The 26,308-nt window shown below is 42.8% G+C and overlaps 1 protein-coding gene across 2 annotated transcripts in view; it reads right to left on the bottom strand.

Moving 5' to 3' along the window:
• Positions 1-24,713, bottom strand: part of RTN1 (reticulon 1) — a 225,257-nt gene extending 200,544 nt beyond the window's left edge. The window contains exon 1 of one of the 2 annotated variants that reach the window (XM_044230060.1): positions 24,689-24,713. In XM_044230060.1, the coding sequence (XP_044085995.1) occupies positions 24,689-24,698 (10 nt within the window). In that variant the 5' untranslated portion in view covers positions 24,699-24,713. Of the gene's footprint in view, positions 1-23,679; positions 23,927-24,688 lie in introns of those variants that run through there. The other variant, XM_044230059.1, reaches the window with a different exon arrangement.
• Between the last annotated feature and the right edge of the window lie 1,595 nt (positions 24,714-26,308).

Genomic DNA, 26,308 nt, shown 5'->3' with positions numbered 1-26,308 from the left:
AGAAAATAAATGGGTTAAGATTTAGGTCAAAATCCCACAATGATTTGTGTTTGTCCTTAATTTGCTCCATGAAAAAAGCTGCTTTGAGAATCTCGGCATCCTCTTGGGATGCTCTTACTCCCAGCCCCTCCGCAGGAATACAGGCTGGTTTAGCAATGGAGGACTGAGTCTGGTCTGGGCAAAAGAACGAGGAAAGCTTGTGGGTGTTCTCACGGGCACAAGCACGCGGGTCTTCTAACACAACTTCAGGATGGAAGGGGGATAAAAAAGAGTTTGTGATAGTAGCCTTGTTACTTGCATTAGAAGAAAAAGAAGAGTTCATGATCATTATGTTAAAAAAAAAAACGTGTTTTAAGATGTTAAAATACAAAAGTAAAATGGGCAAGGTACAATGAAGAAGTATGCAACACCTTCTCAATAGGGAAGAATTAAATGGAGTGCCTGGAAATTTTAGGGCTTAGACTTAGACTTCAGGGAACATAAAGTTTTCAAACAAGAAAAATGAACCAGGGATTCACAAGTGAGTTGCTCTCACCGGGTTTCTGACTACGCAGCTGCTGATATAATCCTTCTTTGCCTCACCACATCAATCAGCAAATATTCTGAATAAGTGACGGTCAAAACCTCTATCCTTGGAGAAAGAACAACCCTGTTTTAGTCTGTGAATGTGGAATGGGATAAAAATTATGGAAGGATAGGGTGGGATGCGGGAAAACTCCAGAGTTTTCAACTAGAGCAATCCATTTCTTCCACGATGCCCTGGGGGAGAGGGAGAAGGGCTCCAGCTAATCAAAGGGAGGAAAATCCCTACCTGGGGCCACAGCCTACCTCAAGGCAAGATTCTGTTGTGATACAGAGGAATCTGGGCAATCCCTCTAGTATGTGATGCTTTTTTTTTTTTTTTTTTTTTTTAAAGATTTTCTTTATTTATTTGTCAGAGAGAGAGGGAGAGAGAGCGAGCACAGGCAGACAGAGAGGCAGGCAGAGGCAGAGGGAGAAGCAGGCTTCCTGCCGAGCAAGGAGCCCGATGTGGGACTCGATCCCAGGACGCTGGGATCATGACCTGAGCCGAAGGCAGCTGCTTAACCAACTGAGCCACCCAGGCGTCCCGTATGTGATGCTTTGATTCACAATCTTTTTGAATAGTGTACAGTGTATTCAGGGGTGTGAGTTGACCCATTAAGGCCTTCATAATTTTCATGCTTCACATTTTCATTATTAAAACTGTAAAAGTGCATCAGGCCCAGAGTAGACTTTACTAACCATGACCATAGCTCACAATTCCGGTTCTAGCTAATTTCAAATACACTGCAGCAATGTCTTAAAATATTCTATAACCATGGTTCAGTCGTGCTCCCTGGTCAGCTCAGACTGACAACACAAGGCACTGGGAGCAACCGCTCAACTGAGAAATAATAGTATTTAACATTGATGAAACGCTTATGGTAAGCCAGCCTCTGTTCTTTTTTTTTTTGAAAAAAATTTTTTTTTAATTTTTATTTATTTATTTGATAGACAGAGAGAGATCACAAGTAGGCAGAGAGGCAGGCAGAGAGAGAGGGGGAAGCAGGCTCCCTGCTAAGCAGAGAGCCCGATGTGGGGCTCGATCCCTGGACCCTGAGATCATGACCTGAGCTGAAGGCAGAGGCTTAAACCACTGAGCCACCCAGGCGCCCCAAGCCAGCCTCTGTTCTAAGTGCTTTTGTAGAGAATAACAAATTGAAGCCTCGACCACACTCTAAGGAAGGTTCTACTGATTTACAGATGAAGAAACTGGGACTCTCGAAGTTCAATCAACTTGCCCAACGTTGCACAATTAGGAAATGACAGCCCGTGATTTGAACCAAAAGCAACTCCAGATACTCCGCTCTCAGGAGACTGCTGGTTAGCTCCTGATCTGAACTGGGCAGCATCTGAAGGGCCTGTCCAAGGAAGGATCACCAAGGTGTGACTTTTCTACCCAGCCCACCACACTGTACTGCTTTAAGACCTTTTACAAGTTATTCCGACAACGAGTCAGTTACATGGGAGCCAACACAGAGAACCAGCCAGAGGTTAGCGGAAAACTCTATTATTTTCTCTTGCTAAAAAAGTAGTGAATCCTCCTCGTGTACTCAGATTTACAGACAGAGAATAGAATGATGGTTGGCAGGGACTGGGGGTGGAGAGAATGGCGGGCCGTTGTTTCATGGATTGAGTGAGTTCTCCAGACGGATGGCAGTGATGGTTGTGCCATAATGTGAGAATGTACTTCATATCAGTAAGCTGTACATTTAAAATAGTTAAGATGATAATTACATTATGTGCATTTTACCACGGTTTAAAACAATATTTAAAAAGATAATCATGGGGAAAAGTTAAATAAGTAATGAATCCTCCTGCTGCTTTAACAAATTAACAAATTGGGGCGGAGGGTGCTTAGGTGGCTCAGTCAGCTAAGCGTCTGCCTTCATCTCAGGTCATGATCCCAGGGTCCTGGGATGGAGTTTGCATCTGGCTCCCTGCATCTGGCTCCCTGCTCATGCTCTCTCTCTCTCTCTCTCTCTCAAATACATAACTAAAATCCTTAAAAAATATTAATAAATTACCAAATGGGTTAATATATAATCAAATATCTTTCTGATACATCTTCTTAGAGTTTGTCAAGCTTTATTTGTTCTCTAAGACTTAGCAATTTCAGTTAATATTTATGGATGCTAAATAATGATATTATAAGGATGCAGTTGTACAATCAACCTATATTCTGTCAGGACTGGTTACTATTCTCCATATCATAAATTGCTACTAAAGTAAGACCTATAACCAAAGTAAAATCTAATCATCTTATACATGAAGTTGACATTATAGATTCTCTGCATCAATTAAAAATTAAAAGGGTTTATTATTTGCATTTTTTTGTTATGGTGTTTTTAAAAGCACTGGCTTTGTGATTCCTAATGGTTTCTCTACATCTGTATAATCAATACTGTGGATGACCATTACCTTAAAGATAAGTTCAGTGAAATGTAATTTTAATATTAACATATTACATTTGCAATGGAGTGCTATTATCTCTGAAAGTGTTTTACATTGATTCTTTCCGTATCCGCATTTCACTTAACAGTATCACTGTGTACCCATGTGTTCAAGCCAGGAACAGAAATAATTTTTAAGACTTTCTCATCTCCCAGTTCTATCCACTGTACTTCCTAAAATCTCTCCATCCCAAGCCCTCTTGCTATTCACTACCACAGCTATGGGCTTACCACGTCTCATGTGACTGCCATGGAAGTCCCCTAACTCACCTCCCACCACCTGCCGTGCCCCCCACTCCCATCCTCCACATTTGCCAGAGTGCTTACTTAACACCAAATGAGGGAGTTCCTATATTGATGAGAAAACCTCAAATGATTCTCCATTATCAACAGAAAATAAAACTTCAAGTTCTTAGTGTAGCATCCAACAGCTCCAAGTGTTTCACTGCCCCAATCCCTCTCCACCCTTCCCTCGTCCTTCCTGCTTTCCCAGGAGAGTCTCCGCACACACAGAACCACTTGGAACCACTTGTCTGTATCCCCTCACGCCAACTTTGCAAGTTGATTCATTTGTACTCCCTGAACCCTCTCCCTAAAAAGTCCTCCCCCACCATTTTCCAGCACGGGATATTCTTCTAGACCCAGAGAAAGAAGCTAGTTCAGGCATGACTATTCTGGACAATTCTGTAGAGCACATGCTAGAGGAGAAAAAAGCCCCTTGAACTCCAGTGTCATACATGTGGGCTTTATTATAGATTAGGAACAGCAGTCGTTGGAAAGATAAACATAGAGTTGATGAAGGCTCTTTATATAAAAATAAACTTGGAACAACTGCAAAAACCTGAAAACTCTCTATAACAGCAACCTTGCCACCCATAAGCCATCAGTTGGGGGTGGACCATTAAGGGCCAAGAACCAGCTTAGGATATAAGAGCTGGTCAGTGACATGGGAACACAAGGAATGGATCCTGGAAGAAAGAATCAGGACCAGAACGATGACATCTTTCCTACCCCTTCCTGGCTACAGGGTCACTGGTGCTTTTGAGGAAGGAGAAATAAAATGACCCAAGGGATAAATTCTGGCCCAGCTTTGTTTCTCTCCCTTCTCACTTGCACACGTGGCAGACATCACTCATCAAGGCCAGCATTCTTTTCCACGGCATTCTTCCCCGCTCAGCACCCACACCTACGAGCTGGTACATACACATGTCCACACACACACACCCATCTGCCACCTTGTTCTTGAGGTTCTCAGTCCTCACCCCAGAGCACCTACACAGACACCTTTCTGCCTGGTGTTCCTCAAATATTTTCAACAAAGTAAGCATCACAGAAAAAAGAAGAGGAAGTATGTATCCTAAGGGCTCCTGAACGAAACCTAAATGCATGATGAAGTTTAAAGTCTCACATTTGTCCACTGCATGTGAATTTCCTCCCTAATACAGCCATTTATTTTATAATAAAAACCAATATTTTAAAAGGCTTACTACTGGAGAAAACTGACTTTGTTTAGTCCGCCTCTGAGTGCCCCTGGTCCTTAGCCGGGTGTCTGCACACCTGTTTGTGACATAAAGTCTGTCCAGTTCTGTAAACTATACACTCTCTCATGGAAGCAGCTACTTCAAGGCAGCTGATTTTGCTTGTGAACCAGGAGTAATTCGGAGGCTTAAAGACAAATGGACAAAAAGAGCTCTGTACCCCTTCGCCACTATTCTAGAACCTAGAGTCTGAGAGACTCTTAAAAAAAAAAAGGATTCCTTCCTGAAAAAGCAAGAAAGGAGAAATATGGTTCTAAGCAGGGCTGTTCTTTCTGAATGGTCTTCCCCATGCCTTGCTAATTCCTCATCCTTTAAAAGTCAGTTTCAGAAGCAGTGGCAGTAAAAACTTTTTCCAACCTTCCCTTCTGTTAAGATGCTTGAGAAGACATTACGTAGATACTTCTATCATATTCCTTCACAATAAAATATAATTGTTGCCTTACTTATCTCCTTCATTAGACTATCAGTTTCTTGAGAAAATAGTTTTTTTAAAAAAAAATTCTTAAATTTTTAAAAAGAGCACTTAGCATAATCCCTGACATGTAAGTGTATAATAATGAATATTTAGTGCCCGTCTTTCATCATTGCCCCTCATGAGCACTACTTTATAAAATATTTTTGTCTGCCAACTGCATTTTAGAAAACATAATGATTAATCAACGTTTCCACTTTACTAATCAAAGACACTTAATCTAACCATGCCATAAAACTAACAAGTAGAAAATGTTTTTCAGTATTAAAATGACCTGTTCGTTTTAATGACTTGTGCTTTGGCTTACTTATACGGGCTCCTGCAAGTTTTAGCTCAAGATATAATGCCCCGATATTAAAAATATATGTGGCAATTTAAAGTCATTCACATGCGCATACAAAAATCCCAGTTTTTATCGGAAAATCATGGACTCCTGAGACAAAAGGAATATAAAGAAAATTGGAAGTAATCTAGTTCAACTTCCCACTCGAAAATAAGCCTCCTCTTAAACATCCCTGAGAAGAGATCATGCGGTCTCTACTCAAACCTTCCACATGAAGAATGTCCTACTTCCTGCTCTGTTTGCTTCTGAACAGGTCTAACTGAACCCACAGACGGTTCCTGCCACATGAAGAGACAGCAGCATGCACAGGCAGGGCCGAGGAGAGATGGAGGAAGCTGGCACAGACTGGCCAACCTGGTGGGCAGGAAGTGGGCCCAGGACCCGAAGTGATTCTCAAATCCCACACGAGGACTTGTAGCCAGGCCATCTTCGCCAGGCTACCTGAAATAATTTTTCCACCAGGCTCAAGCCTCTTTTCATTTCATTTCTGTGGTGCCTCTTTCATCCCAAGTAAATGCCCAGATTTCCAAGGGCGAGAACTGAATGGAAAAGAATGTGATGTCTTGCTGCCTATCAACTAATGAAAGATTAATTCACCACTGCTATTCCTAATAGTCTGCACCCCAATGCCACATCCCCTGTTTGAAGGCTGAGCTGCCAGGTGAGGCCTCAGGTGCTAAGGAGAGGCTGTTAATGACAATTGTGTCAGACTAATCTCGGTGCAAACTATTACATTTTATTATGTGAATTCCCAGGATAATTGAACGCCTTATCAAGGGCATCCACTCAATTATTTTTAAAAAAATGTTAACAGAATTCATTTATCATCATTTTTAATCATAACTGCCAAGGACTCTTTTTTTTTTTTTTTTAAGCTGGAACCCGACAGTTTTTAAAGAAATTCAAAGTGGTAGGACATATGACAATTTTTTTGCCATTTATTCTTATAAATCATATAAACAGGAATAATAGTTTACATTGTAATTGTGGTCACATGAGTTATACATAAAAGATCCCATCTCTTACTTCTAAATTCAAATTGTCATCGATTCTGTGACTGCTGAAAGCTTATGAAAATGTGCTCTGGCCCCAGGATGATATTGAGATCTTTTTATGTAAGCAAGAAATGAAATAAATCATCAAATGATGAAATTTTGACGCTGCTGTGTTTGATCCTTTGCTAGGGATTATAGATTATTGGAGACGACACCTGCCTCGGGGGGCTTCCATCTAGACGAGGAGAAAAAACATTCCTGTACTCAATGTTCACTCAATGTGAACAAGTACACATACATAAATGATCATTGATGAAAGGATGGGGAGGGCCCCAGATCCTTAGCTGGCTATTTCAGCAGCCCCCCCCAAAGAGAATGGGGTTTAAATAAACATTCCTGAAAATGCCTATGTATCACTAGCTAGGACTCAAAACCCAACATCCGTCCCCTCTCCTAAACACTCTAGTGCGATCTGAATGGAAGACTCCTGTTCTATGTCTAATTTCTGAAACAGATAAAGGGACTTATAAAAATTAGTGGTCTGGGCACCTGGGTGGCTCAGTGGGTTAAGCCTCTGCCTTCAGCTCAGGTCATGATCCTGGGGTGCTGGGATCGAGTCCCGCATCGGGCTCTCTGCTCAGCAGGGAGCCTGCTTTCCTCTCTCTCTGTCTGCCTCTCTGCCTACTTGTGATCTCTCTCTCTGTCAAATAAATAAATAAATAAAATCTTTAAAAAAAAATTAGTGGTCACTGCTGCTCAGTTTAAACCAAATGACAGTGTAGTTTTCTGCTACCTATTCAATAGGCCACTGATACTAAAGCTAAGAAGGTATATTAAATGTGTGTCACGTGCAGCCTGCGTTGCCCTATGTGCTAAATAAATTTTAATCCTTCACTTTGTTCTGTTTCCTCTCTTTCCCTTAACTACCCCCACTTCTCAGTCAAGGTATACAGTACATTTTTATACATGAGCATGGTAAAGGAAAACCAGTTAATTCTCTGATATTGTTATCCAAACCACAGCATTTGTGAACCTCAGGGCTGGTTGTGCAGAGAAAAGTTTACAAATAATCCCTAGTTTCTGAGGGAAAACTCTGAGCTCATTTTTTCTCCATTTAGATAAAGCTAATGTACATCCTTTGGAAGTTCCCCAGATGGAAGAAGGAACATTTCAGCCCCCAGGCCTGATTCAGCCCACTACCTTGTTTCATTCAGCCTGCGGGTCAGAAATCTCTGGGCAGCCCTACACAGAACACCTCAAGTGTCTACCCCTGAGCCCCAGGGGCCTGCTGAGGTCACTCTATTTAGAAAAAGTCTCTAAAAAATTAAAAAGATGCAAATTAGAATTTCAGAGCAAAGTAAGAACAAGAACTTCAATTCTAGAATTTAGAAAACTCTCTTTTGGGGCGCCTGGGTGGCTCAGTGGGTTAAGTCTCTGCCTTCGGCTCAGGTCATGATCTCAGGGTCCTGGGATCAAGCCCCACATCAGGCTCTCTGCTCAGCGGGAAGCATGCCTCCCCCTCTCTCTCTGCCTGTCTCTCTGCCTACTCGTGATTTCTGTCTGTCAAATAAATAAATAAAATCTTTAAAAAAAAGGAAAACTCTCTTTTCCTCTTTTTTTCCCCCCAACAAATCCACCTATCTATTTCTCCACCTTCCCTCCCTCCCCTCATTAGTCTATTTAGGGTCAAGCTTTCTTCCTCCATCACCATCCCCCTCCTTCTTCCCATCACCTCAGTCAGAGATGTGGCTTTCCTCTTTCTCAGAGTTGATATTTGTAAGATGAGGATCACTAGATAAATGACATCAGCACTTCATCCATTCTAAAGCACTTAAGGATGGTTAGTGATTGTTATGCAAATGAAGTAAATTAATAGGAAATTAAAACAACAATAAGAATGGCAAACACTTACAAGGTCCTAAGTGTCAAGCATTACAAATATTTCATTGACCTTTCAAATCACTAGATAAGGTTGGCTCTAGGGAAGTGTGTGAAGAGGAGATGGTAAGTTTTTTCTCTTGCAAACATTGTTTTCATATATTCTCTAAAGATTTATTATTTGAGAGAGAGAGAAATCATGCCTTCACATACATGCAGGGTTGGGGAGGAGCACAGGGAGAGGGAGAGAGAGCATCCCAAGCAGATTCCCTGCTGAGCACCGAGCCCAGCTTGATCCCACGACCCTGAGATCACGACCTGAGCCTAAAATCAAGAGTCGGATGCTTAAGTGACTGAGCCACCCAGATGCCCCTGTTTCTATAATTTTAAAACAAGACTGTGGAATTAAATATTTCCATATGACTAAGAAAATCAACTGAATTAAGTTCCATTAAACTGTATGAACACAGTCTTCTGCTGATTGCTTTTTTCCCCTGCAAGACAGGGCCCTTCAAAAAAGAAAAGAAGTTCTAGGCTCTTGTTTTCAATCTATGTGCCAATTTTCCCTTTTATGGACTGAATATTATACTTCACAAGACTCATTATATAATGGAGCACTTCAATATCAAATCAATACCCAAAAGACATTTTCACGCAAACAATCACAGGGGAAACCCAATCATTATTTGTTAAGTGATACAGTTAGAGGTTGACCTTGAGTCCCCTATCTGACCGAATGGCAGATCTTTTTGATTAACAAATTGATGGAGATTTCATTTAGGAACCAATGTTCCTGGAAGTTATTATAATGGTTAAACAAGTATTGCACACAGAGACAAGAACTATACCTAAAAAGACAATAAAAAAAGGTAACACAAACGGCCTGACTGCCCACCAAAAACTGTTTCCTACTCCTAAAACACGTCTACCTTCAAGACAGGATATTTCTGGGGCTCATTTCTCTAGAAAGTATATTGCCTCCCTTTTCAAGCAAATTTTTAAAAATTGTTCCACATTATTTACAGAAAATGAAACTGATTCTTCTGAGACTTCTGATATGCAAACATCCAAATTATAAACTGCTTGGCCTTTAAAAGGTTATGCAATTTCTAGGAAACGGTACTACAAGAACAAACAGTGTTTATTCTTTTTCACATTCCTGCTGAAATAAAATAGAAAGACTTCTCTAACACCATGGTTGATTAAAAAATAAACTCACTCAAGTTCAAGTCCAGTGATGCAAACATGCTGAGTCACAATTTACCCTTGTATTATTTATAATAAAAGATTTGATAAACAAATTAATAGTAGGGACCACTCCAAAATTTCCTAGATTGTAGTACTTAGGGGCCACAGCTAGCTGGAAAAAGAACAGGTGACTTATTTTGAAGCTACCTTAGTGCAGCAATCACCCTGTTTCTATCTTGACGACTGATGTATTCAGACACAAAAGCAGTACAGAATTTTTAAAAAATCATATGCACACTTTACATCAAACTGAGAAAACATCACTTGTCCACATCAGAGATTACTTGTTTGCTTGTTTATTTACTTACTGTAGCATTTGATGGTTGGTGGGGATACTAGAGGAAGAAGGAACGTCTTCTCTTACCCCTTCCCCAGGCATCTCCTGGTACGAACCGTAAAAGGATATCGCCTTAAGTAACTGGTTCCGAAAACTGAAGTGTGCACAGAAGTTGCAGCATACACAAAAGCAGCGTATGAACAAGTGATACCTCATTTATCTGGAGACTGAAGGTTCACCTAGAGCCACCATTTAGCCGTCCCCACAGAGGCGACGACTATCTACTGGCCATTGGAAGAGCTGAGACTAGAATCCGGGATGGCATCTCTAAGTCCACACTCTCTTCCACTTCACCACAGCCGGTTTAGAAAGAGCATGGCTTGGTAACCCTTTGAGAGATTCGGTTCAAACTCAGTCATGGCATATTCTTGAAACTAATGGCACAACATTTATGAAATGTAGACTTTTTCCTTAATATAGACTATTCTTCCTCGTAGTCTGGCTATATTGTTATTCTACTGCATTTGTTTTATATTCTAGTGGCGTATTTAAGTGTCAACTACTCGTACCTAGTACATACCTTGCATGCACACGCACACACACACACACACACACACACACATCAAGAGAGTGCTTACTAAATATTTGTTGAATAAATAGATGGATGGTTCACTGAGATTTTACTGAGTTGTAAAACCAATGCCCTTGTATAAACAGTGATCTATATGAGGTTATCTGGAATGATCCATTGCTAAGAGTCAGAAAGTTATTTAATTCCTCCATCCATAAAAGGCCTCTGAAAAATCCCAGAATTGGTGTGCAAAATGGTGTTTATAAGTGCATTTTCCTGGGCAGAGATCACAAAGCTCTCATCATATTCTCTAAGGGGGGACGGGGGGAGGTGGTTTATGAACCTGAAAAGATAAAGAATTACTAACTCAACGTATCCTCTTATATCCCTTCTATCATATATATGAACGGTCCAGGTATGCTTACATACCTCCTGGGACAAGAAACTCATCACCATATGGGGTGGTCCTGGCAGCTTTCATATTTCACGGCATAACTTCTGACTGACCACAGCTCCATCCTCCAGAGTCACACAGAACATAGTCAGAGCCTATGCCACTTGACAGTTCTTCATGTACTTTTAGATAGCTGTCATAACCCCTCCTATCTTCTCCTTGTGCAGGCTGCAAACCCTCAGTTCTTTCAACCAAAGTCAAGGTTCTGCTACCATCTCCATTCTGGCACTCTCACTGCACTTGGAACCCCACCTGGCCACACGGGACCCCACCTGGCCACACAGCACCTACCCAGCAGCCCCTCACCCCTGCCCCAGCCCAAGCCACATACCCCCCTGCTGCACGGAGACCAACCATCACCGTGGGAGCAGCTGGTTCACCCCACTGACTTAAAGTTAACTTCTAGTTAAGTAAGACCACTCATTTTTTTTTCTTTATATGTGTGGCAGTTTCCCCATGACCCTCCCGTTTTGCTTTTTAATAGTCAGTTTGAGGACCCCATTGTAACATTTGACAACTGTCCTTGTCAAACTTCCACTTGAAATGTAACCAGTTTCTTTCAGCTGAGGTTCCTATTGACTCTCAAGTTCTATCAATCCACATTTTAGAATTTTTTTTTAAAGGATTTTTAATTATTTATTTATTTGACAGAGAGAGATCACAAGTAGGCAGAGAGGCAGGCAGAGAGAGAGGAGGAAGCAGGCTCCCTGCCGAGCAGAGAGCCTGACGCGGGACTCGATCCCAGGACCCTGAGATCATGACCCGAGCCGAAGGCAGCGGCTCAACCCACTGAGCCACCCAGGCGCCCACATTTTAGCTATGTCCCCGTCACCCAGCGTCTCTCTCTCTCTCTTTCATTCTAGTTCAGATAGGCTTTCCTAAGCATGCAACTTCTACTGCATGGACCATAAAAAAGATGTTGCATACGAAAAGCCCAAAATAGGCAAGGGTGGGCTAATTAAGAGTACAGACTCTAGAGCCAAATCTCGGGGCTGCCACTTACCAATGCATGACCTGAGGCAAGTCACTTAACCTCTATTTCCACTTCTTCATCTGTAAAATGGGATAGACAACTACATCTGCTTCACTGGGTAGTTATAACAATAACAATAAAATGTAAGGAGCCCAGAACTCGTGCTATGTAAGTGCTTGTTAAATAAATACTTTAGGTAATACGTTCATCTATGTAGTTACCTAAGTACGAGAGAGTCAAAAACCAAGTGAGTATTGTAAATGCAGAAAATAGCTCAAAGACTTAAAATAGTGCTATTGGGTTCTTCTTCCTACAGTCCACATCCAGACCAACACAGCTTAGACTTGATGTACTTAGCAAAGCCGAGGTACACACTTCTCAGTCTGTTTTCACCAGGGTCCGTTCTCGTGAACGCTCTGGGAACAGTGGAGAAAGGGCATAAGGCCCAGTAAACATGCCTGAGCTACAGAGTTGGAAGGGTTTTACTATTCATTCACTTTTATTTTCAATCTCTTTTCTCTCTGTTGTTCGGATTGGTCATTTCTATTGTTCATCTGTGAGTTCACTGATTCTGGCCTCTATCCTTTACATTGTACTACTGAGCTCACCCGCTGAACTGTTGTGTTCTCTTTTTTCTCTTCAAGTCTTTCAGTGATTATATTTGTCAGTTCTAAAATGTCCCTTTGGTTCTTCACTATATCTTCTCCATTTTTCACTGAAACGCTCTGTTTCCTTACCGGGACTTCCCATTTTATTACTTGTTTCAAGTGTGTTCGTAATTGCCTATGGAAGCATTCTTGTGATGACTGCTTTAAAATTCTTGTCAGATAATTCCAACATCTGTGTCATCTTGGTGTTGATTAGCCCTTGTCATTTACATTCAGATCTTCCTGGGGTTTGGTATGACAAGTGATTTTCAGTTAAAATCTGGACATTTGGGGTGTTTTGTTAGGAGACTACAGATCTTATGTAAATGCCACAACTAAGAGGGAAGAAGGGTGCTGCCTTATTACCACTAATTGGGGTGGGGCCAGGGAGGGGGTGGAGTTTAGGTTCTCCTCTCAGTCTGGTTACCAGTGAGCGGTGTGAGAGGACATGGGGAGTTAGAGAGGAGAAGGGAGTTGGGGGAAATTGGAAGGGGAGGTGAACCATGAGAGACTATGGACTCTGAAAAACAATCTGAGGGGTTTGAAGTGGCGGGGGGGGGGGTGGGGGCGCCTGGGTGGCTCAGTGGGTTAAGCCGCTGCCTTCGGTTCAGGTCATGATCTCAGGGTCGTGGGATCGAGTCCCACATTGGGCTCTCTGCTCAGCAGGGAGCCTGCTTCCTCCTCTCTCTCTCTCTCTCTGCCTGCCTCTCTGCCTGCTTGTGATCTCTCTCTGTCAAATAAATAAATAAAATCTTAAAAAAAAAAAAATGAAGTGGCGGGGGGGTGGGAGGTTGGGGGAACCAGATGGTGGGTATTAGAGAGGGCACAGATTGCATGGAGCACTGGGTGTGGTGCAAAAATAATGAATACTGTTATGCAGGAAATTAAAAACAAACAAACAAACAAACAAACACGCCTGCCTCTCCACTCAGCTTCCTCTGACACCACACTAGCTGAGAGGCCTTTTAGGTCCAGAGCCTTGCTATGCTGAGTGGAAGTCTAGGCTTCCCACGTGGTGTCCACTGGCACTGGGGGGCGGGGGGGAGGGTTGGGTATTGGGTATCTCTTACAGCTTCAGAGGGGTGAAGCCTAGGCTCCCTGCTTGGCTTTTGCTGGTGGGATAGAGATGGGGGCAAGCAGTTTATTTCATGATGTTTAGCTGGAGCAGAGAATTTATTGTCACAAAGTTCTCAGTCTTGCTAGGCTGCTCCTTTCCTAGTCATCTGGCTAAAGAGAACAGGCTTTCTTGTATGTGCTTTTTGTCTGTGCCCATTCACCTTTTTCCCCATGGCTGGCTTCTACCATATCAAGTCTGAACTAGATGAGGGAAAAGGAAAACCCAGAGAACTCACCGTGTGTCCCTTCTCAGGTCCCGAGGTCCCTAGTAAGTCTGCCTTCTTCTCTCCACCTTTCAGAGTCTCTTTATGTTTATTTTATATACAGTGTTTAGGCATTTGGCTATACGTAGCAGGAGGATACAGAAAAGTGTATTTGCCCCGTCTTTCCAAAGGCATTAGTCTATTTATAAAAGACTTTAACCTACAGAGCTCTAAGACTAGCAGGCATCTACCCAGGAGCCCACAGGATCAGCTGATTTAGTCTTGCCCTGGGGGCAAGAGGTGGGGGGTGAGGGGGCTAGGTAGTGGCAGGAGCTGGCTTTCACTGTCATACCCTCTTTGGTGAGAGAAGCAGCCTCCTCCAGACCAACTCGCCCGCACACCTAGGACAGCTTCCTGCATTTATCGCCCTTCCGCCTGCTGTTTGCATCCACTCCAGCTGACCCCCACTGGCACGCCTCAACCCTGCTCCTGTCACCGACTCCTCCTTAGGACCTGAGGAATGAGGCGGGTCACAGCTCCAGCCGCACTACCCGAAGTCAAAATGTCTTCCTCTCTGCTTCACCAGAACGGACTTCTCCCCACCCCCATCCTTCATGCTCTCCTGCCACTCCCTGCTGAGATCTGGCTGAGGTCCAGGTCAGCACAACAAGCATTTTCTATTAAAAAGCCTAAGACTAAGGTAGCACGACTTTTTCTCAGTCTTTGTTCTCCTAGACCTCTCTTCTGCGTCTGACAGTGTGCTGACCAAGTTTCCTATTAATAGCATCTTCCAGATTATTAGTTATTTGCAATTTGCTTTTACCTCCCCATGTTACTTAATTTTATCTTCACCAACACCTCTGTAACATAGCCAGGGACAACAGTATCATGCCCATTTTATACATGAAGAAACTGAGACGTAAAGCAGATTTGCCCACATTGCCATGATATTAGGTGCCAAAATCAAGAGGGGATAAAGCTCTCAGTGGCGCCTGGGCAGCTCAGTTGGAGAAGCTTCCGACCCTGGATTTCGGCTCAGGTCATGATCTCAGGGTTCTGAGACTGAACCAGTCAGGGATGGGCTCCCTGCTCAGCAGTGAGTCTGTCTCCCTCTCCCACTGCCCTCCCCCTGCTCATGTGCTTTGCCTCTCCGAAATAAATAAATAAATCTTCTTTAAAAATCTGTTTTCTCGGTCAGAGCTCATTCTACACCATGCCATTTTGGCTTCCATGATACTCTAATAAGAGTAATTACAATTTGAGTCGCCCCCCTGCTTATGCGCACTCTTTCTCTCTCAAATAAATACAAACTTCTTTTTTTTTTTAAAGAGTAATTACCATTTGATTGCCAGACCCTCTGCAAGACCCAGTACCATATATCTACTATGGAATCTGAAGCTCAGGGAGGTTCAAAAACTTGCCTAATGCCACTCAGCATTATCACTAGTAAGAGGCAAGGAGCTCGTGCTCCATTCTTGGCCCTTCTTTCATCCCATACAACATACTCTTTCAAAAATCTAATTTTACTATGACTTCTCTTATAACTTTCTAAATCTATATCAACAATCCCGTTTTCATCTCTAAATTCCATTCCTTTATCTTCAGTTCCAAGTGGAGATTTCCACTCATGGGGCATATCATCATACCGAGCCCCACACATATCAAGACTAAAAATGACTCCATGAGATCCCCCTCCTGACCTCCCCAGAACGTCGACATTCTCCCAGCCACCGGACATGGAACTTTATAGAGCTGACTTATTCCTTTCCTCACACCCCACATCCTGTCAGTCACAAGTCTTCCGGAACATTCCTGGGAAGCCACTCCTCTTTCTCCCTCTTTCTTCCCATGGCTATTTATTCAAGGTCCTGACACTGATAGTGGGTCAGCCTTTCCCACAAAGTTCATCTTCTATGCCACTGAATATCCTCCCTGACCCAGCTTTATAATATTACTTCCCCCACCCATAAACCTTCAAAGGTCCGGGAATCCATATCCAAGGAGTCTACAGTCCCTTCCATAGCTTTCAAGCCCCCCAGAATCTGTCTCCCCTCACCCAGATGGACAGGTTAAACCAGCCTAGTCACTGGTCATCCCCATTTCATATCACCCATGTTTCTCCCCTCACCCAAACTGTCTTTCTGCTCACTTCTGCTTATTCCTATTCCATTATATCCTTATATCTTTATAGCCTTGTCTATCCTAGATGTATGTCACACTCCACCCTTTGAAAAGACCAGGTACTCTGGGACCCATAAAATCATGAACTGTGCCCAGCTCAGTTCTAACCCAGCTTAGAGGTTATACCATCCGTCCAACCAGCAGACTGTACTCTGACTTGTTTATTCATTTTGTGGGAGTTAGTCTTATCTCCCATCTAGACAGTAAGCTCAGAAGAATGGGGAAAAGGGGACATAGCTCAAGTTCTCTATTCCCCCACAGCTCTTAGCAAAATGCCAAGCATAAGGAGGAGATTCAATACACGGGTGCTTCTTGAAGTTTTAATATGCATCTGGCAGGCTTGTTTCCCTAGTCTGAAGTCTGTGGATTACCTCATGTGATCTTGAAGCAGACAGTCTACAGACCACATTTTCGTAAGTCCTGATTTTTCAGGATCGGTTGCAAAATTCATGCCAAAGATAGACATGACATTGGTTTTTATTCTTACGCTCATCAACTAGATCAGCAATAACTTGAACACATGCAATTTTTTGTTATCCAAGAGTTGTTCTCTGAAAACACATGATGATTTCCTATGCCTGAAACAAAATTCTAGGTCTGGGTATTTTGAAAGACAGGATATATTTAAAAAATTCCCTACATTCAAGAAGTAAGAATTTCATCTATAACTGGTTTTCTAATAATCTCATGCAGTAGATGAATTAGAAAATCCATTTGGGGATTCAAGACGGAAGTCAAAACACAGAACTATTCCAGCGAGTAAGGTAATTCATTAGGAAACCCAGCAAACATAGTTTTACAATGAATAATCTCACATAAATGTACAGGTAGGGAGGCAGAGGACTAAGTAGAGATTCAGATGATTCTTTTAGCACTATAGAATTATTTAATGAATTCTCCAAACATTTTAGAATATGCTGATTATCTATGGAATTAGATATATTAACAAAAAGTGGAAAAGATAGTTCAAGAAAAAAATAAAAGAGATACTTGCAAATATCATGCTTCTCATTTAGGTTAATAACCCCAAAATGGATAATATTGTGTAGTTCTGTTTTTTTCTTTAATTTGTGTAGTTCTTAAGCAAGTATGTTACATTAAGGAATATTTCTTGACATTGGAGAACTACAGAATTTCAACAAGGCCACAATTTTGTGGAGAGTGCATTTTAGATAGTCAGTTTGAAGTTAACTATGGGTTTTGTGGTGGACTCTGTTTCTGGTTTCATTAGGAAGCTGTTCACTTTTGAGAAATACGCCCACGTTAACAACCACAATGTAAGTTAGGCACATTTTAGGAAGGTATAAATGTCTTGGTATAACTAATAACTTCCTTTCAAAGTTTCCTCCAATAAAAAACCACCTCACTTTTTCTTGAATACCATTAATTGACAGGCAACCTATCTCTTTTCCAGGTAGTACTACTTAGTAGAACTTTCTCCTTCACTAAGTAGGAATCTACGTCTCTAGTTTGACCACTCTCCCAACTGTGCCCTGTGGAAACGTCTGGGTCATGTCTGGGCTTCAGAAGAGTGCTTCTGGGATTTGAATTTAACATTCAAATCTCCCTTAATTCTTCCTTTCTTGTGGCAAAAAAATTATTAATTTCTTCAGCCATTTCTCCAATGGCATTTTTTCTAGAAGCCACACCAGTCTGGTCACCCTTCTCTCAGCATTCTGCAGTTCATTAATGTCTCTCACAGCATGGTACCCATCATTAAGTACAAGACTCCAAATCTGGCTAGAACAAAATCTAGAGGAATTATTACCTTATATAATGTGTACCCAAGACTGTCTATTAATACTATCTAAAATTACATAAGAGATTTTTAGTAATTTCACCATACCACTAGGTATGTGTTGTAATATCTAGGTTGTAATTAACCCTCAGAGTTCCCATCCCCCACAATGAACTATTTTAAGTTGCATTTCCTACGTTCTGTATATATTAAACAGAGTCTGTGGAACCTGCAGTCAGGACTTTACATTTCTCACTTTACAGGCCACTGTTCCTCCCTCCCCCTCCAGAAACCACTAACTTTGAAGCCCAGGCCACTTTCCTAAAGATACCAGGATCAAGTTCACTGTCTCTCTCCAATCTCTGCCACGGTTCTTTGTGATTTCAGCAATCATACAGGTGATTATTTTACTCCTGCCCTTGCCATTCTTCTGGACTCTATTCCTCAAATGACCTTGGCTCCCACTCCACCTCGGTCTCCTACTCAATAACTACACTTCCTCTTTAATCTGTCTCAAACACCCACTCTGAAAGCACCACCTCTTATCCTCGCAATTCCCTTATTCAGGAATCCCTGTCCCATCTGTTCTCCCACCCTACCAGCACATGCAAACCATTTATATCATCTTCTCGCTGAGCATCAGCCCCCTCTTGTCCTCCTTCCCTCCTCCCCAGATTCTATAACCCATCAGTATCCTCACTGCCTTACACACTGTTCACCTCCATGGCACCTCTCTTCCTGTCCAGCTCACTGGAAAAAAATAAATAAAACCAGTTCAACCATCCACTTACTCCAAACCATACTCAGACAGCTGAATATGGCTGAAAAAAATAGATAACATATATGGTAACTGGTCTCACATCAAGCTCATGACCACAAACTCCAAGTGAGCCCTATGACAGCTCAGAATCCCATTTCCGTTAATCCTTTCACTCTCCCATTCTAGCGACAATTTTATACTTTCCCCCCTCTTCTCAAACTTCCAACTCCACTCCTGCCCTCACTCTTCTCTTGACCTTGCTTCCTAGTTCATGGCAAATAGAAGCAGCTGGAAGGGATCTCTCACTGTTCTGGGTCCCACCCCTGTGCCCCGCTTGTCTGTCTTTGCTTAGTTATATCCACAAGCTGTCCTTAAGTCCATCTAACAGCAACCCTCTGCCGTACCCTGGATCCATTCCCCTCACCTATTCAGTTATAGGAAACACACTCTCCCTCCTACACTATCCATCTTGCCCTCACTTTATAAATATGCTTTAAAATCCCCCAGAGTAGAAAAATAAATAAAACATTCCCTTCTCTTGATCCCAATCCCATAGATTGAAAGATACATAGATACATTTTGTTTTCCCACAGCTGTGTGGTCTGAGCAAGTTGTGCTCATGTTTATTTCTCCTGTGTTGGCCTCCGAAAACTAACGCATGCCCTTGTGCCCATGGGGTTAGATTATTATAATGCCCTTCTAGTAACGTTTCCAGCGATGACTTGGGAATAAAGAAAATGAAAAATGACACCAAAGGAACTGTTTCATTAAACAAAATACAAATGTGAAACAGACAGATGTACTATTCCAGGCAACCATAGTCTGGGTGTAGCACAGAAACTTCCAAAAAGGAGGCATCCAATGAATGTTTACTAGACTGAATTGAACTGCAATGGTTTCTCACTTTACAGGTAACAAAAACTTTCTGGAATCCACGCTATTCAGGATACAGTATAATGAGCAAGAAAAGCCACAACTTGTCTCCAAACCTGCAGGAACAGAAGTAGATGAATGCCCTAGAAAAGAGACAGGAGGCAAGAAGGCCTATGGTAGATTTGAGGGGCAACAACCAGGATGGGTTTCCAGGAAGGGTGAGTTCATGAAGAGGAAATGATGCTGGAAGCCTTGATAAAATGTATTATTAATGTATTTTTAGGGCATGTGAGTGTTTCTAAATTTTAAATCACCCGATTTGAACTCCCTAAGTGAAAGGACATATACCATACTTTTTTTTTTTAAGATTTTATTTCTTTATTGGACAGAGGGAGAGAGATCACAAGTAGGCAGAATGGCAGGCAGAGAGAGAGGAGGAAACAGGCTCCCCACTGAGCAGAGAGCCCGATGCAGGGCTCAATCCCAGGACCCTGAGATCATGACCTGAGCCGAAGGCAGAGGCTTAACCCACTGAGCCCCCATATACCATACTTCCTGCTGAAATTTGTTACTGATTGTAACCAAAGGCTATGTCCAGAGAAATATATTACATTAGAAACTCTTTTATTCTTCTTAAATGTTCTGTAAAATATTGTAAAGGTTAAGTGTAGTATTCCTTCTCATTTCAACATAACTGCAGTTTTCTAAAAAGATGAAAGAAAACAGAAAATTGAAATTTACACCTTCTGAAGGGGATTACTGGGAATGACTCCAAATTAAAAAATGTAGAAACATCTATCAAACACACCCACAAGAGATTCAATCCAGCCTCCATGTGAATTTTAGAAGATGATCTCAGTGATGTATACAGTACAAATTTATTATACTAAACACTAAACACAGGATATATAAATATTCTAAAGTTACTTAAGTTATGAGAGAGAGAGTTTTTCCAATAGAGTATCACATTCAGCCTTTGAAAAACATAAATTTATGAGCATTGTGGTCCAAATAAAGTAAAAATATCTCTCTTCAATCATCTAGAAATTTAAGTTAAATTATCTGTAAGTCAATATTACAGAAGCCAAATATATTGATTTCTCTGGACCATTCTCCATTCTGTTCCTTTTGCCTGCATGCATGCAGCAATCAATGAGTTAATTTCCAAAGCAATCATGAGTTAACTTCTCACCACTGCATTTTGTTCAAATGTTCTATTTTAAATTATTCCTTTAAACAAAGGGCCATTCTTCTATCCTTGTGTTATTGTATGCTACCTTTGAATAGTTTCCAGGAATAAAATAACTGATCATGAGAAATCAAAACAGTTGCTCTTACCATCCTTTGTACGAAGTTATTAGATGACAGTGCTGATTCATGATTTAACAACTTTAACATGCTGTAGCCTACACATGGTGTTTTAAATGTTCCCTTGGCAACAGACATCATTTCATATGCCCATTATCAATTTTCTTTTTTTTATTATTTCATTTATTTATTTGACAGAGAGAGCAAGAGAGCACAAGCAAGCAGAGCAGCAGAGGGAGAGGGAGAAGCAGGCTCCCCACCAAGCAGGGAGCCCGATACTCGTGCTCAATCTCAAAACCCTGGTATCATGACCCAACCCGAAGGCAGGTGCTTAACCAACTGAGCCACCCAGGTGTTCAGCCATTAACAGTTTTCAACATGAAAAATTGTAGCTTTAAAAGAAAGCATTACAAAAAAAAAAAAAAAAAAGCATTACTTTTGATTAAGAACATTTCCAATCCACAAAAGGGACAGGAGAAATTAGAATACCTGAAAATACAGTGCAGTTTTAACAATGTCTAAACATATATTCATTGCAGGGCATTACTAAGAAATATTTTCAGAAATGTTTCTTTAGGAACTTTAATTACCATCAATGTATAAAAATAAATAACAGAATTTCTGTCCAGATGGCATGATTAGTGCTGTTTTTCAGAAAAAAGAAAGCTTTTAAAATATCAATATCTGTCTTATACTTTATAATTCCATCTAAAAAAGAAATAAAATCTGTTTACAGTGCATCATGCTCAAAGCCTAAGTTACTTCTTAGTTTGAGTCCCATAGACCACCATTCTTTTTCAAAAAGTAGATCAGTGTACTTAATAGGCTCTCTCTGAACTTTGTCTCTGATAAAGTTAAATATGTAGTTACTGACTTTGCTTATAGCAATAAAATCATCGTGGTAACAGACAAGGAAGCGGGCCCAGAATTTGTTTGGATTTTTCAAGACCTAGCTGTTTATTTAGGTATTATTTCCAGCATTTAGGTTTCTTAGAGCAGTCTCTCCACCATAAGAAATATGAAACATGGATTTAAAACATTTAACAATCAACAACTATATGAGACATTCCTTCAAGCAGCAATAATAAACTAAAAATATTCTATATAAATATGCAAAATATATGCTCCTTTCCCGTCCCTTCATCCCCCTCCCATCCAAACTCAACATCATCATGTTCCACACCATTCGTGTATTTATCTAGAACAGGAAACCCCCCAATACATTCAGCAAAGTAAAATGTTTCTATAATTTTCTATAATAATAATGTTAAAATTGCAAATGGCTAGTTTGTGACAGGAGTTGCTCCAAACATTTTATATATAGCAACTCATTTTAGTGTATAGTGTGTTACTGAACACAAGGCACTAGCTTTCTTTCCCAGCTTCCCCTAACCTTGGTGACACAGGTGGGAGGTGAGAAATATTTATAAAAAAAAATAATTTACTTTGATAATGGTGGATAAAGGTTCTAAACTATACCCTACAAAGAACAGTAATGTTAAACCAACAAAAAGCTACCTCCCTTTGTCTTTTATCTTTTTCCATCTTCCTTTCCAATTATAAGGAGTTTTGTTTTCATTTAGATGAATAAGTTGAAAGAGCGGCTAGGCAGCCTTTCTTAGTCTCAAATCATTCCCACCCCCGCACTCGCATAAAATAATATATGACAAATGGGGTTGTCTGCCTTGGAGTTTCTTTTCTTTTCCTTCTCTTTCTTTCTTTCTTTCTTTTTTTTTTTCTTTTTCCTAATCATGGTCCGAATTTTTTCTCTTCCCATCAGAATGTTATGTTTTAAAGACTGCATTCCCCAAACCTCCTTTCCTCAGCACAAATCTTTTGTACTAGACCAGAGTTAAAGACTACCTAACGCACTCCACACGACCCTTAAGAGAGGCGGTGGCTTAAGAAAGGGGTTTCCCTAAATCAGCTGCCAAGAACACGCAAGCAGTCCCACCCCCCTTTCCGTCTTCCGGAAGCACCCCCCACCCCAGATCCTCGAGGGCTGCTTGCCCAAATCTACACAACTCCCATGCCACTACAGCAAAGCTTTTTCAGAAAACAACAGAACACGGCCCCCTCTAACACCCCTTTCCTGGAAACACAGGACTACCCAGGCCGGCGGCCCCTCCCCAAAGCTGGCCTCCTGAATCCTTTGGTCGGGATGTTCCAACGTCCTGGTCCCAGCTGGGCACCCGCGCGCTCCGGCTTGAAGGCTAAGGGTGACCGAACCCAACGCAATTTCCAAATGCCCAGGCGGGTCCAGACTGCAGAGAAACTGTGCCTCGTTCACTCACCACCACCACTCAAGCCCTCTCACACCGCAGCCAGGCCGGCCGCTTTTATGGGTTCCAAGTTTCAATGCTCCCAGCAAGATGGGGACATCTGGGCAGTTCTGGGCGAGGACAGTCACAACTCCCAACCCTCCTGCAACGCCGCCCCTCCTGAATGAGACACGCACACCTTGGGATTTCTGTTTTCCGCGGCCGGGAGGGGGAGGTGGAGAATGGGAGGGGGAACTGGAGAATGGGAGGGGGAACTGGAAGGGAATAGGGTGTGGCGAATTGTGGAGGGAAGGGGTAAGGAACACTTCCAGCCACATCTCTGCCCCGGACCGAGCCGGATCTAGTGGCAGCCCGCCTGCCCGTCGCTTTGTTGTCAGCGTGCCTCGCAGCCGGCGCGCACGCCGAGCGCAAACACGCCCCAAAAAAATCATCGCAACTGGCCAAGCGGGCCCTACAGCCCCCAACCCCTTGGCGGAAGGAAGAAACTTGTACGCGGGCGCGCCAGCGGCCAGGATGCTGCTGTTTGCCTCCGAAAACAATTTTTAAAGCCGAGATAACAATGAAAATGAAATAAAATGAATCGATAGTATTTCGTTTTCTTCCGAGCCTTTAGGGAAAAAAAGAAAATTTCCTGTTTTTTACCAGTGCGCCAATATTTACAGTCGCCTGTGGCGAAGCGAGCTGAGATTGGTGCTCAAGGTAGAGAGCGCCAGCGAGGTGCAGAGCCGAGATGCGGAGAAGGGGACCGGCTGGGGGACCCGGTCCCCGACGCCATTTGCGGGGCAGCGGCGCCCGACGCCCGCCTTACCTGTGGATGCAGTTTCCATAGCAACGGGCGGCGGCCGGGCGGGGCCCGAGTCCGGTTCCCGGGGCGCCGCTTCCCCGGCCCCGGCCCCGGCGCCCAACCCCCGGCCGGGGTCCCCCGCCTGCGGCGCCGGCTTAGCCCCCGTCGGCGTCACCGCTTCGTTCTCCCCCTCCCCCCGGTCCCCGAACCACTGGGACCCGGAGCCTGCCAGCGGCAGCTGCTCGTCTTGGGGATCCGGCGGCGTGGCCATGGCTGGCGGTCCCGCCCGGCGCAGCGAGGGCGGTTTGGCGGGGCCGAGGTGCGGTGCCTGGGCGACCGGGCTCTCCCTGCAGCTGTCCCCGCCTGGACTCGGGGCTCGGGGAAGCTGCGGTGTCAGCACCGCCGCCGCTGCTGCAACTCCGGCCGAGCTGCTGGCTGCCGCTCTCCCCGCTTCAGCTCCTCCTCCTCCCCCTCCTCTTCCTCCCGGCCCCGCCGCGGCCCGCTGCTTGCGCTCCTCCTCCTCCTACTCCAGCCGCCGCCGCCGCTTCGCTACTCCCAAGCCTGTTATTACGCAGGTGGAAATGGCCTGCTTCGTCCTAGTCTCCCTCGGCCCACACCAGCCCCCGGCCTGCTAGTGGCAGGCCCGGATTAGGGGATGGGCCAAATCCACCTGAATCTTCCTCTCTTTTGGGGTGATAACCTAAGAAGATGAGCAGGTGGAAGCAGTCCCCAGCTGAAGCGTGACGGATGAAGAAAGACGCCCTCCCGACTCCTAAAGTTGAGCCCGGACTCAGGGCAAAGGAAGGGAGCTTAGAGACCTCCAGGCCACGGTTCTGAGGGTGACCAGCATCATCTGTGGAGGGGACGTGGATTTGCGCGGGGAAGGCTGAGGATGAATGTTGGCAGGAGACGGGGAGCTGCAACCCCGAGGTTAAATCCTGAGTCCTTAAAAACTGTTGTTTCTAGAACAGGGCTGAAAACAGTGGAGTACGGGAAAGAACTACCAGGAGAGCCTCCGAAGAGAAACGCTTACCAGACCTCATCCGTACCAGCACTGAAAGCAAGTAGGATATCACTAGGCAGGACAAAAAGCGGCTATGCTTCCTTTCAGAAACACTGAGCCAAAAGCCATACAAATGATAAGCTGCCTGGGCAGTCTATTTTATTTGAGAATGTGGACATCTGGGTAATCTTCTTGGTACTGCTGCTTGCTTGCTGTTTTTTTTTTTTTTTCTTTACAGCTGTCTCTGACACAGTGGAGGATACTTGAAAGAGAAACCAAACTCAGAGAAGTTGGCTTATGATGTATTATTCCCATATTTGGACCCATCTTTTCAAACAAAACTTGTGCGCTATTTCTTCCTAAATTGTCTACAAAATGAGGTGGTTTGGGGAAAAAATAAATTTCAAGCCAAAACACAGGGTAGAAGAATAGGCTTATCCATTGATCTTTCTCCAGAAAAGGTGGGGCATGGAATAGAAGTACTTGGGATATGTGAGGCAGCTAAGCCACCATAGGCTTATCAAGGGTTTCATACCTGTTGATTTTTTTTAAAAAGATTTTATTTTTGCAAGAGCGAGAGAGAAATATCATGGGCATGCGAGGTGAGGGAGAGGCAGAGGGAGAAACAGACTCCCTGCTGAGCATGGAGTTAGCCGCAGGACTCCAGCCCAGGTCCCTGGGATCATGACCTCAGCTGAAGGCAGATGCTTAACCCCCTGAGCCACCTAGGCACCCATATCTTTTCATTTTTATATTCAAAGGCCAACTTCAGCACTGTTCAAATGCTCCTCTAAAATGCTTATACTTAAAAGCCTAATTCTGTCCAACCCTTTGTTCTTCTAGTACACTAATGTCCAAAAGATGTCCCGTGATAATAAATTAGAGAAAATGCATTCACTCAGTAGACAATAAATATGGCCTACTAGTGCCAGATGTCCCTTGAGGTATGATGATCACCAAAATTTTACATTACTGGTATTTTTAAAAATGATCATGGACACGTTCATTTTTTGTGATAATGGAGATAGCTTCACAGGTATATACATATATCAGAACTTATCAAATCGTTCACTATAAATAGATGCAATTTAACATATATCTATTTTATATCAATAAAGCTATAAAGAATTACCCCTCCAAAAAAAACACCAAAAAACTTCTTGGTTATCATGAATCATCATAGTTTTTGAAATCTTTCCATGGGAAAAAAAACTTTGTTTAAGAAATCTTTAAGATGAAAAGCTATTCTACTGCTGTCTTTCCATGGAGCTTAATCCTGTTGTATAATCAGGGGGGTACTTGTGAGACTTTCTCAGATCTATTGTTTAGAATTCCTTGATGCATCATAAATCCAGATGGGAATTTCTCAGTTTCATTATTGAGAACATGCCAAGAACACAGTGAACTCTACTGATGTAACATTAAGCAGTTATGGATGGGTACTGGACATTTGAAAATTGTTAGGGTAAGGCAATTACATACAGAATTACACAGTGTGTTATTTTGTTTCCCTGGGAGGCACTAATGAAAGTCATCATTAAAAAAACTGGAGTATCAGGTGCCTTGATGGCACAGTTGGTTAATTGACTGCCTTCGCCTCAGGTCATGATCCTGGAGTCCTGGGATCCAGTCCCACATCAGGCTCCCTGC

This window comes from Neovison vison, chromosome 13 (genome assembly GCF_020171115.1).
Source record: "Neovison vison isolate M4711 chromosome 13, ASM_NN_V1, whole genome shotgun sequence".
NCBI classification, from domain to species: domain Eukaryota; kingdom Metazoa; phylum Chordata; class Mammalia; order Carnivora; family Mustelidae; genus Neogale; species Neogale vison.
The sequence above is the reverse complement of the archived record's forward strand: the minus strand, read 5'-3'. Positions and strand labels throughout refer to the sequence as shown.